Source organism: Oreochromis aureus, linkage group 20 (assembly GCF_013358895.1).
Source record: "Oreochromis aureus strain Israel breed Guangdong linkage group 20, ZZ_aureus, whole genome shotgun sequence".
Classification (NCBI taxonomy): domain Eukaryota; kingdom Metazoa; phylum Chordata; class Actinopteri; order Cichliformes; family Cichlidae; genus Oreochromis; species Oreochromis aureus.
In genome coordinates this window covers 6775485-6797538 of record NC_052961.1, presented here as the reverse complement: position 1 = coordinate 6797538, position 22054 = coordinate 6775485, and the positions used below count along the sequence as shown (strand labels likewise).

The 22054-nt window shown below is 38.7% G+C and overlaps 2 protein-coding genes across 5 annotated transcripts in view; one reads left to right on the top strand and one right to left on the bottom strand.

The window, feature by feature from the left end:
- nckap5l (NCK-associated protein 5-like) overlaps nucleotides 1–6141 on the top strand; it is a 57474-nt gene extending 51333 nt beyond the window's left edge. For all 4 annotated transcript variants that reach the window (XM_031725714.2, XM_039603870.1, XM_039603869.1 and 1 more), the window contains 3 exons: nucleotides 1111–1392; nucleotides 1881–2032; nucleotides 4905–6141. In XM_031725714.2, the coding sequence (XP_031581574.1) occupies nucleotides 1111–1392; nucleotides 1881–2032; nucleotides 4905–5165 (695 nt within the window). In that variant the 3' untranslated portion in view covers nucleotides 5166–6141. The remainder of the gene's footprint in view (nucleotides 1–1110; nucleotides 1393–1880; nucleotides 2033–4904) is intronic.
- A 2649-nt stretch (nucleotides 6142–8790) lies between these two features.
- Nucleotides 8791–21171, bottom strand: tegt (testis enhanced gene transcript (BAX inhibitor 1)). The gene is made up of 10 exons (XM_031760452.2): nucleotides 20966–21171; nucleotides 18603–18711; nucleotides 18389–18497; nucleotides 14231–14351; nucleotides 14095–14143; nucleotides 13848–13945; nucleotides 12125–12204; nucleotides 11929–12029; nucleotides 10979–11054; nucleotides 8791–9786 (listed from the first exon to the last, which is right to left on the bottom strand). The coding sequence occupies exons 2-10, from the start codon at nucleotides 18656–18658 to the stop codon at nucleotides 9763–9765; spliced, it is 714 nt and encodes a 237-aa protein (XP_031616312.1). The 5' UTR covers nucleotides 18659–18711; nucleotides 20966–21171; the 3' UTR covers nucleotides 8791–9762.
- Nucleotides 21172–22054: the final 883 nt, after the last annotated feature.

Genomic DNA, 22054 nt, shown 5'->3' with positions numbered 1-22054 from the left:
TAATCTTTCATATATCTACCCTGATACATTTTAGAGAGAAAATATTGCACTTTTAATATCCAGATAAAGTTGCCATTTACTTTAAAACCAAATACTTTCTTTGTGTATAGTGGCCTAGCTTAGCTTCACACCAACAGGATGCAATATTAAAATGTTGCTTTTATGATATGGAATATGGAAATAAACACTGCTACTGTGATCCTACGAGACCTTCCTCAGATTGGAACATTTTACCAAACTTTGCTGAACACACGATGTTATGCAATAGTATTAGAGCTTATATAATATTAGATATTATACATTTTAAATATTATAAATATTGTCCCATTAGAGGTGAATGGGGATCCTCTACACCAGCTGAAGGATATTGAAGACTTACACAGTAGTCTCCTGCACGTCCAGAGACTTTCAAAATAAAAGAATTTGAACTAGCACCTTTCAACGGTCAATTAATTTTGTTTATCTTTCCGTGTCATCCAGGCTTCACATTCACAGTAAACAGGACTGTGTTTGTTGCTTTCTCCTTCTCTGAGGACAGGATAGGGCAGCTGATGATTGCATTGAAAACCTGAGTAATAAAAAAAGAAATATGGCGATTAGAAATATCATTTTACGATCAACTTCAATACCCCTGCAGCATAGGTACCTCTCTAAACCACAGCAGATAATTTATTAATCTACCATCATTTAATATCTGTACTTTTCACTGAATACTTTTATTTTTTATAATTTAAGCATGTTTTTTGTAGATAATAATTACACACTTTTCCTTAAGGACTTGAAGTATTTCTGCGGTATTATTTGCGTAAATGATCACACGTTCAGGCACTGAGAATCAGCAATGCTCCATGAGGGCGTGACTGAAACAGTGAGGGGAAATAAACTACCTCACACCTTTGTTAGCATATCAAAGATGAACAAACAGGGCACACCCCTAAGGGGAGCTCATTCTGAGGCTGCAGTAAAAGATCAAATAAATGAGAACGCCACCAATTTACACATTTGCTTTGTGAAGTTTTTTCTTTTTTTTCTTCTAAATTCTTAAATTATGCGAGCAGTTCATTAATTCAGATTTGCTGAATCTCCCTCCCCCGTGTTTTTCCTCCGCAGGCTCCGGTGCTTCCACATACACCCTGGACAGCGGCATCGGTACGTTCCCTCTCCCCGACTGCAGCAGCGGTGCAGCTGCACGGGGCCTGTCTAAGACGAAGGGCGGAGCCGAGCACCACTCCGGCGGCGGCTCCCCAGGGAGAGCCGGACGGCGAGCTCGCACCCTGGACAGAGAGCTGACATCACAGGAAGACTGCTACGCTCCACACAAGCAGCTGATTCCCACCATTCAGTATGGGTCCGTGTTAGAGGGAAGAGGCTCAGCCGGCGTCATCCGCGAAGGTGTCAACACTCCGTCCCACTTAGACATAACAATAACAGATGGAAGAGGTCAGGTTGTTGGACAGTGTTACTTAAATGCTGTTACGCCCATTCCCAGTCCTAAGTTCATGTATTTTAAGATGGTATGAGTGTAAATAAAAGCATAAAGAGGACACTAAGAATATAGAATTATAAAGGAAACAGTATTAAAGAATAGAACGACTTATATCCTCCAGAAACCACCAATATCTCTCTTAAATGTTGAGCTGGTTCATTTTGGGTCAAACCTTTTCTCTGCAAAGCCATGAAGCTCCAGTAGCATGGTTACAAAACACATTTATTCCCTTTTGTAGTAACCATTTTAGCCTAACACTTAAACAGTTTTAACCTTCCTCATGTTGGGAATTTCGACAAGTACTTGTGCTTTTAAATTCACTTCGGTAATAACCCACAGGAGAAAATCCTCGGCACAAGAAACACAAACTCATCTTTATTTGTTCCATCTGCAGACAAAGAGGCACATGGAGGGAACATGTTTTCGCCTCGCTCCAAGACTTGGACTTTCCCCAACCTGAAGACTCCAGCAGGACCTGCGGAGGTGTACCTGGCAGTGGAGGAGGAAGAGGAGGAGGCGGTATCCTTTGGATCACCATTCAGAGGGGTAGGCATACTGTGGTTTTACTGTTATTCAAATGCACCTTTTATCGTCTTCAAACGAAGTTGAGGTGAGGACTCTTTTGTGGCACAAAAAGAGCTGCTGATGTACTCAGGCATAATGGATGTATTTCATTAACTAATGGTGAGAAATAACAGAAGAATGCAAAGATTTCTGAGAGCTAAGGTCATGGGGAATCACCGCCTTTACTGTATGTTTAACACCATCCACAGAAACCAACAAAAAGCCCTTCCTGAGTCAGAAAAACTCCTGACCGATGAGCTAATTTTTCTGTTTTGGTGCGCACATCACATCTGCACAAGAGTCTGGTTCTGAGTCCACAGCGACATTTTTTTTTTGTTTTTTTGCAGTGGAAGCATCCATGACCTCATTTTCAGAGCACTTGTTGTTGCTAGGTTACAGAACTACAGTGGCCCTGAGGGGCATAGACAACAACAAAGGAGAAAACACAACGACATTTCACTTTACGGGAAAGGTTAGGCACGGCACTTCTGCTGTTTGGCTGATCAATCAAGAGGTTATACTGTTGGTTGGTTGGCGACGCAGAAATCTCTTCTGCCATCAAATTAATCAACACTTTTTGCTCTCGCTTCTACCTGCAGTGCCTTAAGAGCAGCTGTGCACGTGAAAGGAGTTTGAAATCGCTTCCTGTTTTTACTGTGGTGAAGAAATTTCAGTCTTTTGCCAGTTTTATCAGTTCCAGTTTTTGGAACACCTCTGCAGGGTTAGAAGCAACATTCAATTCAAGCAACATGTGAAGAAAACGCTTCTGTTCGTAAATCATAAATAACTGGCTGGTCAGTAACAACCATGATCCTCTATCACGATTGACCTTTAGGTCTGGAAGTGCTTTGGAAATTAATTTAATTAATTTCACTAATTTCATTACAATTATTGTAGCAAAAAACAAATCACATTATCAATAATAATGTGATATGTCATTAGCAGTTTTTTGTTCTTTTATTTCCTGTCAGTAAACATCATTATGAGCTTTATTTTATTCATATAACTTTATTACTTTAGTATCATCCCGGACAAGGCCCCAATCACAGTCACAGGCGATCCCCTTTCTAAGGAAAAATGTCACAAAGAAGTGCTGCACAAAAACCTTGTGATTGCTTTGGTTGCTAGCAGATTGCTGCGGTTACCCATCCTCATGAAAGACATCGACTTGTCTGCAAACCGTATTTAACTAATCACTGCAATGCAAGCAAGAAAGGGAGACTGTTCGCCTTCAAATTAAAAGCTGTACCTTACGGATGAAACCAAAGACGCCGCTTTTGCTTTGACTAAGTTTCTGGTTTGTGTCACACAGTCTCACAACCACTTAGTGAGAAATTAGAAGTGTTTGCAGAGAAGTTGGGGTCTTCCATACACACTACAAATGACTGTGGCAGTACAATACATGACAGCCAGTAACCCCTTGTCAACCAGTTGGGGAATAGTAATTTTTTCTTAGTGGCCAGGAGTTTCTCAGAGGTAACTGACCTGACAAGGTTACATTGATATACTGATATTATTAAGCATTATTATCGATACTATGAATTGTTTCTGCTACCATAGTTGCAATTCTCCACAACTATTCACCACACACATTTCCCCCCTAATAACTGGTCTCTAAGCCTACATGACTGTGGCTTAAAGCAAATAATAAGTTAAAAAAAGAGTTGGTTGAGCTATAACTATTTAAGATGTATACAATCCATAGTTTGTACACATACATTTCATGGAGCTAAAAAAAAAAAAACAGTGCACTAAACTGCAGTGACTCAATCAGACCATCCACAAACCTCAATAGGCTCCTGTGAGTCAAGGTGCAGGGCTCAGTAGCAGTTTCACAGAGGAGCTACTGTTTACCCAAATGTTTGGAATGCACACAAAAGGTGAGGAGCAACAAGAGGAGACAACAACTCAGCAAAGTAATGACTGTTTAACTGCGCCTGTATGACTAACAGTCTAATATACTGAGGGTTGTTTTTTTTGGGAGGGCGTTGTGGAGAAACTGATTTCTGTTTGCATTTTATAGAAATGCTTTTGCTGTTAAAATACCTGCTATAAACAGCAGTCTAACTGTAACTGTCCTGCCACTGGATTCTTTACCGTATTGTCAAGTGCATATTTGTAACATGACAACCTGAATATCGTGACAACCTTAGTTGACGGTGTTTCAAGTCCCAGCCTGCCTTGATTTCGATCAGCTGGTGAAAGAGAAGTGACGTTAACAAGTGTAGCACCGTTCCAAAACTATTTCACTGATGGCATAAACTGGGGAAAGATAAAAGCTGAGGACTCCATGTGTCACTGACGCTGAGCTTTTTATAGAAAATTGTGCAAAAAAAACTTCCTGTGGACACAAGCTCTTATCCTCCGCTCATCAAGACGACTCAAAGATCAATTTTTCATCTGCAGTGAAACTCAGACTACCAATCCCAGTTTTGATTAAGAAACTGAAGAATAAGAATGCAGAGACTAGAGACTAGTCCTTAGGAAGAACAACCAGAGAAAGCTTTGAAGGTTATTATGCTTTCGTTAATGAGTGTTTAACGAGAATATTATTCTGTACTTAATGAAAAGTGCTTAGCAAGAGCATGAGAAAAAGACTTATCTGGGTCACTTACAGGCTGAAATCCTTTGCAGGCAGTAAAAGAAGGGATACATTTTTAAATCTGCACTCACATCTTACATAATGTAAAAAAACACAGAGCCACATTCTCCCTTTACAAATTATTCATCAGCTGAATATTAAAAATTTACAGTTGGATGAATCCTGTAACCCACTTTTGGTGTCACCTGAAGGCGTTGCATAAGACGACAGCGCATGACCTTAAATGTTTCCCACCCTTCTGCTTCCTTTCAGAGCACGAAGGCCAGCGGCCCCTCCTCCAGCCGGGTGGTTGATCCAGGCAGCCTGCCGGTCCCCGCCCAGTCGGGCATGAGCCGCCGGGGAAAGACGCGCACACCCAGCGTCCCCGAGATGAGCCGGGAGGCCGGGCTGGAGCTGCTCAGGGAGCGGCCGGAGGAAGCCCTATCCCCAAGTCGCCCTCAGGTCCTGGAGACTCCCGAGTCTCTGAGCGATTCTCTGTACGACAGTCTGTCATCCTGCGGCAGCCAAGGATGAAGCAGCCAAGGACGGGAGGAGAAAAGGGAGGAGGAGGAGGACGACGGGGAGGACGCGTCTCCTGGTCGATGGCTGCGCTGAGATGCTGCTGAGGAAAAGACGACTGCTCCCTGTCGACATCCACGAAGAAAAAAATGGCGACGTCTCATCAGCTGTTGTAACTGGAAAGATGGATTGATCTCCTCAGGATTTCCAATAAACGTGAAGCCAAAAGCCACCCAAATCGTATAGGTTGTTCACTTTTTCACGATCAGACTCGACTGTGGACACTTCTCTTTAAATCATGTGTACAGGACAACAAAACGCATGGCCAAGCTAATGAGCAGCACAAAAAGTTGTCACTCCCAGTTGTCGTTCGGTGACCTCTCTTTCGTTTCTCTCATCCTCGTAGATGGAGCTTCGTCCCGTACGTCAGAAAAAATCAACGAGGGGTTCAACAGATGGCGTACTGTACTGTATCAATACATCCATTCTATTCTTGGCATCATTTCACCGCATAATGTATTAAAAAATAGAAAACCCCCCACAAAAAACATGGAGCGCCTTTAAAAAAAATGAATGTTCATGTCTGTGACTCTTAATTGCTAAACTCATGCATCACGATTTTAAATGTATAAACGATTTTATTGATCATGTTGATATTGTTTTGCGGCCAAGGAAGGTTGTCAGCGTATGTTTGTTTTGAAATCATAATACATTTAAAGGTAATATATACCAGCAATAATAACATAGATAAGAGAAATGGCTACACTATTCAATGAATATGTATTTCTATTATTTATTTATTTTAAATGTTCATCATTTGCAGTCATCTTTTTTTGTAATCTTTCTGTGAAAACTGCAGTTTCCTCGCTTAGTAGGTTATCTTCATGCTTTGTGTTTCATCATCTCTATTGCCGTTTGTTCCCTAGCAAAAATAGAGGTCCTATGTACCTACTGCCGTTTTTCAACTTTCTAATTAAAATGTTTTGATTTAGTTCTTTCTGAGAATTTTTTTAGTAATTATATCAGATTGTAGTAGCTCACAGACTTGGATTGAAAGTGCATCTGCAGTGTTATTTGCACAGTTGTGAAAAAGAGGTTTTATAGGACTCGGTGGAGTCCTGTAAAAAACTAATTACCCCCTTACTGATTCTATAGAGGGCAATTACAAGCCAGGTTCTGCTCTTCAAATTCACTGATCATCAGTGAGTGTGAGCACTTCTATGAAAGCAGAAGTTCTAGCAGTTTTTCTCATCTGTAGCATTCAGGTTTGTGTTGACATGTTGCCACAATCGTGCCAGAAGTGGACGTCACAGCAAACGCACTCCAAGTGCCATATTTACACAAAACTGCAAAAAACTGAAGAGCTGCTTCTCAGACCCTACAGGCCACAATTAACGTGTTCATTTTAAAGTTTATGACAAGACAATTAGAAAAAGACCGAACAAGTATGACTTGTTTGGAAGTATTGCTAGGAGAAAGCCCCGTCAGCCTAAAAAGAGCATGGCAGCACGCTTTAGGTTTGAAAAGCTGCATTTGAGTAAATCACAATACTTTAGAGTGGAGATGTTTGGCAATGATGCACAGCACAGTAGCGCAAACACAGAACCGGAGCACCTTGCGGTCATTGAGTCAGCCATGCTCTTCTCTGTCTGACAAATAAACTGTGGCCCAAACGGGGTCATTCAACAGGACAATGAACTGAATCAACAACTTGTGATTGACAAATTGTTCACCTATGAGTTGGTCAGATCAACCTCTTATTCACCGCATCCAGTTTCCAAACACAAAGACGGTAACGGCGAAAACACTAATTTTAAGGCCTCAAAATCACACCAATGAAGACGTATTTGACAGCAGGTCGGTGGGGTTTCTGGGCCTCAGATGGCCTTACTAGGAATTCCCACTCTCGCTGACATCATACAGAGCCAAAAGTATAAAAAACTGTCTCAGCAGAGTGTTTACAGCAACCTGAAGCCTGAACCTTTTGTAATTGCAACACTGACCAAGAACTCAACAATGATACAAAAAAGTACATTATGCTTGCAGCCATGCGACTGTCACAAGCATGTTTTAACTATGTTTATGTCTCACGGATAAAGCGACGGGTTTCTTCCAGGAATCTTTTCTATTGTGTACATCCTCCCATGTTAGTGAACCATACAGCTAACACTAAATTTTTTCCACGATATGGCTCACAACAATGTTTGTAGATTCCTTTCAGTAAGTGGGTAATAATTTTGGACATTTTTGCTGACTTTCAAATGTATTTTTTAACACTGTGAACCCCACAAAGAAAACACCATTTATTTAAATTATACTCAAGAAAAGGCAGAAATCTCCAAAACTGGGTAAGTCACACCAAAGCAATCTAGATGGATAAACAGCTAAACAGCCCTCAGGGCAGAGGAAAAATATGTAAATTACATTCTTTGAATTAAACTGTCCCCTTAGGGTGAGATATAATCTTACTGAGAATAAAGGGCCTAACATCTCACTAACATCTTAAACTATACAGGCTTGAGGACAAATGTTATAGTTCCCATCAAGGCAATTATTTATTTCTGAATATTTTATGCAAATATAATAAAAAATTCGAATTTGAAATTTTTATTTGAAAAATGACATATATTTGAATATTTGAAGCATTAATTATAAAAACCTTTCAGCTTCAAAACTACTGAGCTTTTAAAAAGAGAGATTTTTTTATTGTAATAAAACCCCTGGGGAGTTGACACTTTTTATTTAGCTGAAGAATTTGGTTTACATTAAGAAGACGCCTTTAAAAACAAACAAACAGAAAAACAACAACCTCTAAAATTCATAAACCATGTTAAATCAATTTTAAAATATCCAGACTGTGCAGGAAACTGTGAAGTTCAGTTTATGTGCACCTGTCAGTACATTTGTTCTGCTGTAAGTCAGCCCTCCATTATTATTATTCTCATATGCACATTTGCAAATGCATAACACAATAAAAAAAAAACATTAATAAATAATCAGTCCCACATCATGTAAGATACAAAAGCTCAAGTATTATTATGAGTGACAAAAAGCTGTTTCTTGTGCTATTACTGAGAGATTCAGGGCACCAAAACCTTTCTGCTTCACAGATTGGCTGTAGCGCAGATGGTAGAGCAGATCACCCACTGATTGGAGGGTTGCTGGTTTGATTCCAGTCTGTGTGCCAAACACCCTTGAACAAAAAAACTAACCCCAAGTTCCCCTCTGATGTGCCCACCAGAGTGTGGATGGTAGATAGAAAGAGGTAGGCTGTATAAAGTGTTTGTTCTGAGTAGAAAAGCCCTTTTGGGAGGGGGGATTCAAAGCTTTGGAATAACAATTTTCAAAGCCAAATCTTACATTTTCTAAAAGCTAAACTGCTGTTTTCTATGCTTTCAGTGCTTTCCCCAGCATTCCCATAAACACACACACTCTGGCGGATGCATCAGGAGTAACTCGAGGTTCAATATTTTGCCCAAGAATACTTCGACACAGGTATCGAACCAGTCCGATTAGTAGACGGCCCGCTCTACCACCTGAGCCACAGATGCCCTCACATCCATAACACATAGGATACAGATTACATAGATTAGAGTACAACCACAGAGGCCTGTAATAAAGACACGCTCACTTTGTCTCAGTACGTTCAACACATTTATTTGAGCAAATGTATCAAATTATTAGTTTCAGTTTTACATCAATAAAATAAATTTTTCACAGTATACACTTTGAAAAGAAAAAAAGGAAAAAAAGAGGGGAAAAAAGGAATTATACAGATGCCAAATTTTCAGGTTAACATCATCATCTGGCAAACTATTTTCTAGACAACAGATTTACAAGGGGAGCGGTCTGAATCATTTGCCCGTCAATCCAAGTTGAAGGAACAAAATGAAAGAAAAAAAAAGGACAGATGGCAGCAATTCTTCCTCCTCAATGAGGCCAAAATCCAAAATCCAAACCAGCAAGTGGCTGAAAGTCCCTCTGAATGAGTTCAGTGTAGATCATAACAAGTCTGACTGGCTTCTGGGGTTTTAATCAGCACTCTTCACTCTTACCCAAAACCAAAAAACGTGGGAACAAAACAAATCAGAGGAAAATTTCTGAAAAGGAGGAGCTGCTGTCAAAAACCATGGGACCATATGTGGCAACATTTCACTTAAGAGATCCAAGGAAAACTATAAATAATGAAATTACATAAAATTTTACAATAATCAGTTTCAGAAGCTCACGTGACCCACTATAAAAAGGAGCCTATCATGTTAATTTATGGCACTAAAGAACAAGTAAATATGAAAAAATCCTCATTAGGTGCCGCTCAGCTTCTGGGAGCCATCATAGAGCAACGCTCCCCTCTACAGGCCAAGCGTTATCACTGCAGCGTTAAAGTATTCATTCACAGCCAGGATGGGATGTTTACTACTGTACCATAAACTTACATTCAACCCTTGTTGTAAGTTTAGAAAAAAGTATATGATAAATCAAAGAATTTTCAACAATGTAAGACCACATAGGAGTTAAATTTCAAAATGAAGACAGAAAGTGAAAAGCACCAAGTGCGTTGCAAATTGTGCCTTTTCTGATTGTTTTTAATTTCCTGCTACTCAAAGACTCTTTACTTCTTCTCCTTCTTCTTGTCCTGAAAACAAAAACACAAACAGGGACAGTTAGTTTGGTCAAGCTGTTGTTGTGAGTGCTGTAGTTATGTATTATGAAACAGAGTCTCACTTCAGCCTCAGGATATCGAGCCACGCTGATCACACGGAAGATGCCGAACATTTTCAGTTACCTGTCTCCGAGTATCGTCATCACTCAGATAAATTCAGACGTCTCAGTTTTAAATTACAGTTACAGCTACAAGTATGGCATTTATTTCTTCATTACATGATTTTCTTCGTGAGTGTGTGCTTAAATCTATATGCAGAAAAATATTGTTCTAGAGTTTATTAGACAGGTGTCTGGAGTATAAAGTGAAATGAAAACTGTCCAAGGATGTACTTAACTGAAATTAAAAGTACCTTCTGTCTGAAGTTAAAATTAAGAATACTAAAAAAAAAACAAAAAAACCCCCAAAGCTTTAAAACAAACTTTTCCCGATATTAAAACATTAACACTACAAAGGTTTAGATCTCTGTGACCCCGTTTGTGAGAATCCACAATGCTAAGTTTCAGTTTTCACTGTTTTTGTGGACCACTAATAAAATTTCCTCTCATTGTACTGTGATGCTTTCTCAGATATCTCAAAACCTCAGCAAATGAAACCACAAATATTTGCATAGCTCAAATTCATGAGGGCCAAATGAGAAAATGTGCTCTTTGTGTGACTTTAGTGAACTGGCTTTTAGAACATCAGCATTTTTTTTTGATGAAACATATTTTATATTTCTGTCACTGTTAAGCATGAAAAGGCCAAAAACAACAATAAGCCTTTTTATACTTCACTGGATTTCAACCTGAAGTTAGTTTATGTTTAAGTTCTGTAGTAACAGCTCACAAAAATGGTCTTATAAATAAGTTCGTGAAACCAGCTGAGCAGTGATGATTTTAGTCAAGATGGAAACCATTTACATCAATGAAGACTACACATTTGTTGCTCTAAGGGACTTTGTACAGCAGCAAGATGGTATATTTGGGACTGAGTCAAAACAACTAAAGTGCTTTTGTAGTTCTTTATAGCTTTAGAGCAATAGACTAGACCGGCAGGGAAACTCCCTTATGTATTTTTAACTGTTAAAATGTACACAAACAACTTTTGTTATTACAACAAACCATCGCTAGACATTCCTGGAAATGTTCAAAGACAGTATTTTGCAGTCATATAATATCAGTACCTTATCGTTCATGGCAAGGATGACCATCAGTTTCCTGAAGATGGTGATGAAATCAAGAAACAAGTCCACACAGTGCCTGAAAAATAAAACAGATATACAGAGTTGGTTTTTGAACTGTAAAAACATAATGGGCGATCAATCATAACGTGATACGGCGGTTTCTTGGTTAAAAAAAGAAATCGCTCTGATGCACTGCAGGAGAACAGCTTGGGGGGGGGGGGCCATTATCGGCATTATCAAGCTGAGGAAACTCCATCAATCTTTTGGAAAGTGAACGCAGAGCGAACACAAAGCAGCATTTTCGGCAGCGTGATTACACCCAAAGTCTTTGCAATGAGTCGAACTGGTCTAAATGTGAGCCAGGTGATTTACCAACATGGATCAATAAAGCCAAAGCTCAGCTCTTCACATCACACATCTGATCCATCACCAATCCAACAGTCCAGCCTAAACTCCTGAAGATTGAGTACCTCGAATGATGTTTCTTCAAAACAGCTCCATCAGCACAGCCAATAAACAAACTCCACCCTCTCAGAGAGGGCAGTGGTCACAGTTAATCAGCCACCACAGGCACAACTCTTGTCACTAAATATAACAGGTTGTTCAACACACCAGTTACCCTTCAAATAAGCATTATGCTGTCTTTTATCAGAACTGGTCGTGGTCTCAGGGTCATCGTCAAATATACTGTTGTCTACTAACTCTGCTACAGAAATCAGTCAGTCGAGATAAAGTCAGACCGAGTGAAGAACATCATCAAGTAAAACGAGCTGCCAGCTCAGTCTGATAATACAATGTGTTTGCATCAAATTATTCTTATGAGAACTGATGCTCAGTTGTATGCCTCACTGTGGGATGATGCATTTGCACAGCATTTGGTTATAAGAAAATGTAGGCCAGCAGATAAAGGGCTCATGGGGACTTTGCTAGCAGTGAGCACATGTCCTCACCAGACGTAGTCCTTGTCCCCGTTCTCTGCTTTCTCGATGATGAGCTGAGTGTCAAACAGGACAAAACCGCACATGATGAGCAGCCCCAGGTACATGTGTGCCTGTCAGAGAAGATAAAGATATTAAACGGCACATTTTCACTTACAGCTGATCAAACTTCTAGCGGGGGGGTGGCGGCACTGTTTGGTTCACTTACCTTAAACAGAATCATAGATCCAAAAAACATGTTCATCAGAGACATCAGGAACAGGATGGAAAGGCCGGACATGAGTGTGCCTGAGGAGACAAAGTGGTTAGCTGAGCATCACTTGCATAAGTGATAATGCTGCCAATTTTTTGTCACCGCTAATGTCAGGGATTTATGAATATATAAGATTTGTGAAAATTTTTATTTATTATTAATTAATTAATTAGGTTATTTAATATGATTAAGTAACTTAAACATCACACAGTTCCTGAATTTAAACAGACCCTTTTAGTATTCTGTTAAGCTTTAGATAGAATTTAAAAGAAAAAGCAAATGAACAAAAAACAAAAACAAAAATCAGGCGAGGGGGCGACAGCCTCATCTGGTAGAGTTTTAAGCCCAGATTAGGGTGTTTTGGGTGTAAAGCTTGTCTAAAACCTAGCTTATGCTCACTGTTGTCACTGTTGTACAATCATGTCAGTCTTTACTGCTAACAATACAGATGTACAGGGGGCTCAGAGATTTCTGGATTATAAAGGTAAATGCTCCAACAGTTTGAAAAGGGTGGATAGCTGAAAGTGGCCCAGGTTAGAAATCTAGAGAGAAACACACCTAGAAGGTTTCTGTAAGTGAACCTGTAAGTTTTATGAGCTCCAGACAGACTTTCTTATTGCACTTTTACTCACTTTGGTTTCGGCTGCACTGACGAGTGAGTGAATTTGTGCTCTTAGGGAAAGTTCACTGCTTTCAGTTTTTTCCTGAAGATTTGATTTTCACAATCACTGGAAGCCAAAACTGAACTGAGATTACGGCCATGTCCACACTAATACGTTTTAGTTTGAAAACACATCTTTTTCTCTCCGTTTTGGCCTCACGTCCACACTGAGACGGCGTTTTCGGTCAAGGAAACGAAGCGTTTGAAAACGCTCTCCAAATCGGATACATTTGAAAATGCTGTTTTTGCGTCGCAGTGTTGACAGCGAACCCGAAGCCTTTTCGAAAACGATGACGCATTTTAGTCATGTGATGCAGTCATGTGACCAATTAAACAAAGATAGCGGAGGGCATTACACAGCAGTTGTTTTGTTTGCTCTCAATTTTGACAGCCCTATTGAAGATTAATATCAGTTTGTACATGCTCCAGATAGCTTCTCACTCGCTTTTGCAACTTCGTACCTTTGTGTTACTCGCAGCAACAACTCCACACCTCATTGTTAGTCCATTTAAAAAACTCGGTGCTTTTCCTCAACATTTTGCTTCAATGCTTCAAAGAGCCGGAAAGTAAATAAACGGCAGACAGAAATGAGGCAGGTCGAATCGTCTTGCGTTTCATGCATGCACAGTACTGGAACGCAAGCGTTTTTGGCCGTTTCAATGTGGACGCACAACTCTGTGAAAACGAATGAAAACAATAGTGTGGACGTGGAGTGTTTTCAGACGTATACGACGTTTTCCAATTTATCTGGGCTAGTCTAGACGTAGCTTAAAACTGTAATAAATTTAGGCTGTGCTGATTGCTTTTATTTCCCTGACTGGTCAGTCCATTAGTTTTGTCACTTTAACAATTTGGTGTATTATAAAATAATGCAAATGATGTTCTGTGGGGGGTGGAGGATGGGGAGAGAATAAACTGGAGATCTTGTACAAAGGAGTTTACAATAATTATAATTTGTCTTATGGACAAAAACTGATGTAAACTGTCTTAGTTATGGGTGGCAGGATGCACAATTACCTCCAAGGAACAGGTAGCTCCTGCGTTTGGCATAGAGGGCGCTGAGAGTGAAGCAGATGAAAATCACAGAGGTTCCCATGAAGGCGGTCACAATGATACTGAGGAGAAGAATACCAGGACAAATAAATAATATGTTCTTTATTGACTCTTTGGTTTGCTTAGAGCTGCATAAAGAGGTGCAGATTGATGTGACTAACTTTCACTCACTGAGCTGTTAGCAGACATTAAAGTTCAATCTGTCACTTACCTCGGATTGACAGAGATGACAAAGTCCAGTGTGGGTCCAAGGCCAACACCTGGTGAGTAAACACTGTGTTAGGCTTTTGCATGATTACAGACCGTTCACCTCTGATCACACAAACAGTAACACATTGTGAACTTACCTGTGAGGAAGGCAAATCCTGCGAGGATAGCCAGTCTCTTCTTCTCTGTCTCAGGGTTGTGGGGGGTCATGGCAAGCCAGAACATCAACCCGAGGGATCCAAGCACAGACAGCACACCACCCTAAAAACAGGGGTACAGGGTAAACACAGGGCACCAGTACTGTGGCCAAGTTAATACTCACATTTAATAAAAAAAAAAAAAAAAAAAAAAAAAAAAAAAAGCAGCTACAAGGTGTTAATAAACTAAATATATAAAAATTCAGATTCAAATTACAGACATGTACTTTGACCCATTGTATGAGCATTATCTGAAATGCACCTGCAGAGTTGTGATGCGCAATAAATACTTCTGTTATGGACATTTGCTCTTTGGTTTCTCTTCATGTGTACATGATTTTCTTTCATGGTTATTGCCAATGGTTTTAAATGTCTGTGCTCCTTCCAAATTAATTTGTCACCTACGTCTTTCAGTCTTTACGTCGCAAGTCTTGCTACCAAATAACTACAGTGACACTTACCTCTTTAAATTGGATTTGACTTGTGACTCCCAGTTATAACTGAAATTAAAATTGGCTGTCCCAATTAACTTAAATAGTGGCTTAAAAGCACTGCTCAGACTTAATCTAAGATGGCTGATGAATGGTGAGACTTTTTCCCCCCCATTTTCTTCTAAAAGCTGTTGTTGTTATCACATCAAACATGGGATAGAGGTGACTAAGCTTCAAAGTATGTGCTGAGTGGCTTAGTGGTGATAATGCTCACTGTAAATGACCAGCGATGACCTTCTATACTTCACAAAGAGGAAAAAAACACAAAAAACCCCCCAAAAAAACCCACAAACCCCCCCCCAAGGTTTCTCACAGTATTTAAACCTTAAGGGGAGAAAAGGATCTGTTAGACAGTAAATACCACCTGTTGTTTACACCATCATCTACAGCAGCACATGATGGTGCAAACAACCATAATCTGCTACCGTGAGAATAAGGTCAGGATCAAGGTTATTATAGTTAAATCAAGCTTTAAGAAGTATTTTAGGTAACTGAACTGGAATAAAAACAAACAAACAAACAAAGACTATTGTATTCTTACTTACTTAATAAAACATAAAGGAAATTTATTTAGTCTTAGTATTTGTCACTTTGAGAAGCCTTGTCTGCCTATTGAGACTTTGAAAATGTGATCTGTTTGTCCTGTTTTATTCATTCTAAAGCTATAAAATCTTCCCCTTGACAAACACAATCGAAAGTAAAACTTTTCAAACATTAAAAACAAAACTGAAACTGTCAAACTTACTCTGGAAACTACCTGAATTTCACATGTAATGGAAAAAAACAAACCAAATCAAAAGAAAGAAAGCAGAACAAAAATCTTATTAGTAGAAAACTACATCTCAAACAAGCCACCTCAGCAGCAGACTTGCTGAAGAAAAGCTGTCAGTATTTGGTGTTATTCTGTCCAGTAAAACCCTACACAAGTGAGTACATCTCTGTGCAATAATCAGTTAAATGACAGACTGGTTGAAACTGCATCAAAACTTGAAGTTAAGTAAAGTTAAATGAATAATCAAAAACAAAGATGTCATGCTTAAGATGTCTGGTATGTCAGTGTGTTGGTTGAACATATTGTACATATTGTAGTTGTGTACTGTGACTTGGAGGGCGTAAAAATATGTGGAACAACCAGTAATGTGGGCTATTCTTGGCCGTGCTGTGGACAGAAGACATAATAGCGAAAGAACTTTTTCGCGAAGTGAAACCAAGTGTTTAAACAATCAAAACTGTCCACTGCAGCCACTGTTTTTCTTTTTAAATTGGCCCACTTATTTACTTTATGTCTGATGTTTTTTCCCCCCAAACGTCCTCTTTGTGTTGAACTGTGCTTCCTCTTCCTCTCCTCTCAAACCACCCAATCAGCTGGCTTTTTGGGCTCCATAGTATCCGAGCAGGCTGGATTTCCATAACTTTCCCTCAGGTCTGGCAAAAACAATGCAAACGCAGGCCTTTTGGTCACATTTACTTTCCTTGTGGAAATTTGTTTTGCAACAAGAATTCACAAAATAAGTGAATGGAAATTGGGGGGGGGGGGGGAATCACTGCTATCCTGTGCTTATTAGCAGTGGCTTCAATTCCTCACCTCACCTGGGACCCGGCTACTTTGCATTGTCAGTGGTTATTTTGCCTGTGGCTGCTTGAAGCCACTTCCTGTGTGAGTGTGGATGGTTGAGACATTCCTATTGGGTATGAGACCTTCTGAAGACGTGCCTGATATAAATGACAAACTTGGCCTGAGTCGTACCTGAGATTTTACTCGTTTTCATGAGACTGCCACGTCCATTTTTCTTTTTTACTGACTGATGATTGTTTTGACAGATTTAGGTTTGTGAACCAAGCAGTAACGCAAAAACTAAAATACAGATTTATATACTTTAAATACTTCTTTTATAGTTCTATAAAAGGAGTTACTAACTCAGTCGAGGGAACTGAATTTCCTCTCTGATGGACTATTGAAACATCTTCACTGCATTTAAACCAGTTTGATGCCAGAACATAAATATTTGTAGCTTTCTGTTACGCCCACATCAGTACCCTTTCATGGTCGCTTGTTTTTGATGAAGAAAAGACTCATCACACAAAGTCATCCAACACAACTCCATGATCCAGGGTGAAGGGAGAGACACACTACACTGGAAATACAGGCTTCAAAATAGGCTACACCTATGATTATTTCACACAAGTTAGAAAATTCTTGACTATTGAAACAAAACTGACTGAAAATCATGGGCTCAATCAGCCTTAATGAATAAATATGGCTATGAAATAGGTTGTTCCAGAACTTTCTAGGTTTGGACACATGGGCTGTCTGCATCACAGCTCCACATGTGAAAGAACTTAAGAGGAATTGAAACTTGATTGCAAGCTCTTCATAAAAGAGGAAAAGGGGACACATGAAGTTCTGTTAACAACTAGAAATTAGTAAGAACATAGTTGAAGCAGTAATCACAAGGTATAGAACAGGCCACTAATCAAGAGCTGTGATGTCTTTCCTACTACCACGATGTCACTGACCGAGTGCTTGCACAATCTAACCCTTGTGCTTCAGGCTTGGCAGGAGGATTATCAGAGGGGAAAAAAAAAACAACTTTCTATGACAGAGCATGAAAGTGACTGCATAATGTTAATCTCTTTAGATCAGCGGTCCCCAACCCGTCTTTTGGTATCGATACTGGTTTTATTTTGTTGTATTTATCCACGACACTTTGAAGGCCTGTGCGTGAAAATATTGTCGGACATAAGCTGGTCCATGGCGCAAAAAAGGTTGGGGACCGCTCCTTTAGATGACATCCAAGAATTTAAAAATGCAATGAATATAAAAAGAAGCCTGAGGAGTATTGGAAAAGTCTGAATTTATAGATGGTAAAAGGTATGCCTGTTAGAAATACCAAAAATACTGGGTGACAAGTTGCCTGCCTGGCTGCAGACAACTAACAGAGGAAGTAAACTGTAGCAGAATGGCCTGACGTATGTTACCTCACTCAAAACCAGTAGCAAACACCTTTGGGGTGTTTTGAAGAGAAGCAGAGAACAAAAAAACAAAACAAAAAAAGACAGCTTAAAATGTGCCTGAAGAACAGCAGAACATCCCCAGAGAAATTTGTGCAACAAATTGTGAGCTTGTCATCAATAATAATAATGAACACATGAAATAAATAAATATCAGTAATGAAAGTTTAGCTGGTCTTTGTTGGACTAACTTCCCACCTTAGCTGTGTGACTGTGATTTAGGGTCACTGTGGAGATTAGCATCCATATAATGAAGCGCTGCAGATCTTTATAAGGCAACATTTATAAAAAAATATTTAGAAAAATAAAAGTGCTATCAGTACTGTAAACTAGGACTACTTTTTTCCTTTGTTTTACATAAAGAGAGAGTACCCTTCTATTTAGCTGTAACCAAATATATTTTTTTATTAATCTGACATGTAACAGATATTGCATAGTGATATACTGAATATCTGAGATTGATAGTTTCAGCTCCTAGATAGGTAAAATTTATGTTAGTAAAATTATATTAGGATAGGAGGATAAAACAACCTTTGCTGTAGGAGACCATCTACAGGTACATGTACAGCTAGGCCAAGCTGCATCTCGTTATGCTTACCTGAAAGAGGCGTGTGACGACATGGACGTAGGAGCCGGCAGCGGCCACAAACATACAAACTGCCAAGCTTGAGTACACATTCTTCAAGTGCACCTGGGTGGAATGAGATCTGCAGGAAGAGGGATAATACATGAACGAGGCAAGAGTGATGAAAAGGCAAGTTAAAAAGCAGACCATGACGACCGTTTTATTATCACATAAAATGCTTACGTACATTTGGGAGAACTTGAAGAGGGCATCAATGTTGATGCTGCGGTCAAACACGTTCATGATGAAATCAGGGACTGAGATCTGATGAGACTTCTGATGAAACGCTGTCTCCTCTTAACAGATATGAATGTAAATTAAACCTCTGCTCCACTTAAAACAGTAAGAGTAAAAACTCCTCTATCATGATGACTGTAAGCCTGGAGCAGGTAGTACAAGTGCAACCATTTGTTAATGATTAGTGGAAAGAAACTGGGTATATCTTTGCAGTTTTCTCTGAACATTTAAACAGTAACGGTGATTACTGAAGCCACTAACACTTGCAGCCAAAATATTCACCAAGTGTGCCAAACCCTTTTCCTCTTTACACTCAAGTTTCTAATTTTATAACACAACTTACTTCTTCACACTCAGACACAGCACCCCAGTACTTTTCACGCTGCCTACAACAAGGCAACACAGCATGCGATGTGTTATTCCCAAACCTATAAGGATTGGGAGATTTAGCTCAATTGTGTAGGTGCACTTTTGTTTTTTGAGGAAATTTAGAATGCATGTACTGAGTTCAGTTTTAAATGTATTTTTTATGCGCAGAATACAACATTTTGTTCTTCTTTTAATTAAAAACTTTAATGCAATCTTCTTGGGCCTTCATACACAAAACTACCACTACACCATAAAAGCACAAGAATGGCAACAATTGTGCACTCTTGTTTAAATGACTACATAATTTTAATATGTCTAAAGAATGTGAATCACATTTGTTAATTTATCCATTATTATTTCAGTTGTGATACTGTGTTGCATTTTTTATTCATAATTATGATCAGTTTATTGGATAAAGTACATTTTAGTCTCAGATTTTAATCCATTTTATCCATCCATACCTTATTTCACTGCATCATTATTTCATGCATTTCCCAAGTTTCACTTGTTGTACTCTTACTGCATTTACAGGCTACTGTAAATGTTATTTTGCAGTAACCTACATGAATGGTGCAATTAGTCTAACTGTAACTGTGGTGTATGGGGCACAGATATGCTGAAAAAGCTGAGATAGTTAAACTGCAGCACATCAGTTTCATGCTCTGTGTAGGAACTGTGTTAAAGTGCATCACACCTATCAAGTAAAATTAAATTTAAAAATGTTAAATCTGTCAAACTGTGCAGTGTATAGGACCCATGACAAAAACCTGATCAGTCTCAAAACAAAGTGAGAGATATATGCTGTGTACAATTTCTCTTACCTTTCTTAAAAAAAAAAACAAAAAAAAAAAACACTTCAGATATCCATATTTATATTGTCTTCTAGTAGTTTTAATAGTTTTAAGATCCTTTAAAATTAAAAAGTACTTCAGAATATTGCTTTATGTTTACATTCTCATACCCTTAAGTTCATGTGTTTTCTCTCTCTTTAGCGATGCACAATCTGTATAAGATAACACAGCACAACATTCTTAAATTAAGCTTACCCTAACTTTTTGACCCAACAAATTAGCATTTTTAAGTATTGCCCGCTTATTAATTGTAAAACTTAATATCTCTATTTAAATGGTTGCTTACATGTAATGCATTGGTGCAAAAGCACATTTTTTTCAGTTTCACAAAAGTAATTGGCTTTTGAAAAGAGCTGTGTATCGTGAAGCTGTTGTCGGTGTCTAAAGTTGTAGAGAAACAACTCAAAGTTTCAATGAAAGTGACTGAGCAACTCAGAGTGAGGTATGTACTTTTACATCGCAGCAATTTCAACAGCTATACAAGCTTTTCACACTAAAATTTCATACATAGGACGATTTCGTTATCACTATAACATGAATTGTAACATTAGAACAATGACAAGGGCCTTTCTACGAACCCCATAGTCTTTATTTTCCAGCAAATCTAAACCTTTAATTTAGCAAATGGCAGTCTAAGCTATGAAAATAATAATGAAAGTAAGAATCACGTTAAGGATATCCACGCAGTAGATTAGAAGTGCGTAGTCTACTTTGATGAAGTTACACAACAGGTTAGCTTTAAATGTCAAGCTTTGTGCCATAACTAGCACACAAACATGCTAACAAGCTGTTTAGTAGTCGCCATGTCTCCGATTCGGGAAGCATGGTGACTGCTTGAACTACTTGTTCTTACATAAATATGAGAATAAGCCATTCGGCACGATAGTTGAGCACCAGACAGCCAAAAAGCAGACGCCTGGGAATGTATTAATAGCTAACGCTGCTAGCCAGTACGCGTCAAATAACAAGAAGCCTGGCGAGCTAACGACACAGTTCGACGTCTCCTTCTTTCTTCGGTTATTTTCAGCCCCAGTTAACACGACACACCGGTATAAGCACAAAACGGTTGCATTTGTACCTGCATATTACTTACCTCTCTGTTACGAGCTGTTTCCTTTTCTCGACTTTACAGTTAAGTTTTTTTACTTAAACAAAACCGTACGTGTCAGCTCACGGCAGCCTGCTGATGTCACCATGGAAACGCCCAGAAGATTGAAGTCCAGTCACGTGCAGCGAGGTCGAAAGTACGACATACCACCGGCTATCTAATGCGATTTAATGAGCCAACTAGCCGTTTGTAATTATGAAAAAAATATTTAAAAACATTACACGTTACAAGTTATTTTCTCTTCACTTTCGAATAACATTTATATTATGCTGCACTTCCTGGTGTGTCATCGAAGAATGTCACCGGTGCACCTAAAATGGCCGACACAAAAATGTAACTGATATCATCAGCAAAGCGTCTTTACTGCTATAAAAACAACGTTTGATCACAAAATAAACACTGTAAAGAAACCACTTAACCGTCTCAACGGTTTCTAATCAAACCGAAGTAAAAGCAGGATATAAGAGTGTAAACTTAAATTCGATGATATGACCGAGATATCAGTCATGACGAATGGTGCAACTGCATGCAACATGTGAAATATTTTCACTTATGTTTTAGTCATTATACCAAAAGTAGCCTATACAATGATAGTTTATAATGACAAAAATATAACACTTTGTACTGTATAATTTACTTAATTGTTAAACTCTGCAAAAGAAAAGAAAAATGTGCAAAAAACGTGTTTCTTGATGGTTACATCTTAAATATTTATTAAATTTAATACTTGAAGTAGCTTCAACTAAATATCATTTTTGGTCAATGAAATGTTTTGACGTGTAAATTAGTTCTCGATTAAGCTTTAAATTCTTTCTGGAGGCGCTATCCATTTAAGAAAAATCATAAATTAAATAGTCCACAAAAGCCTATATCATGTTATTTCTTTTTAAATACGAATTGTACGATGGTAGTTTGTTAGAACTGAGTAAAAAAAAAAATAATAATAATAGTCTGCTCTGAAATGAAGTTTAAAAAAAAAAGACAAAAAGAGTAATTTGGTTCCCAAATGTTTCCTGAAAACAGCACCTTAGTAAAGTTGGTCATAAAAGTACTATATACACACTGTACAAACAT

What these genes read in the sequence shown, in the direction of transcription:
- tegt (XM_031760452.2), bottom strand. Translation starts at nt 18,658, where the DNA reads ATGAACGTGTTTGACCGCAGCATCAACATTGATGCCCTCTTCAAGTTC. An exon ending in GTCATCTCTGTCAATCCGAG is followed by an intron (nt 13,946 to 14,094) that starts GTAAGTGACAGA and finishes TCTTCTCCTCAG; the next exon opens with TATCATTGTGACCGCCTTCA. An exon ending in GAGCTACCTGTTCCTTGGAG is followed by an intron (nt 12,205 to 13,847) that starts GTAATTGTGCAT and finishes TTGTCTCCTCAG; the next exon opens with GCACACTCATGTCCGGCCTT.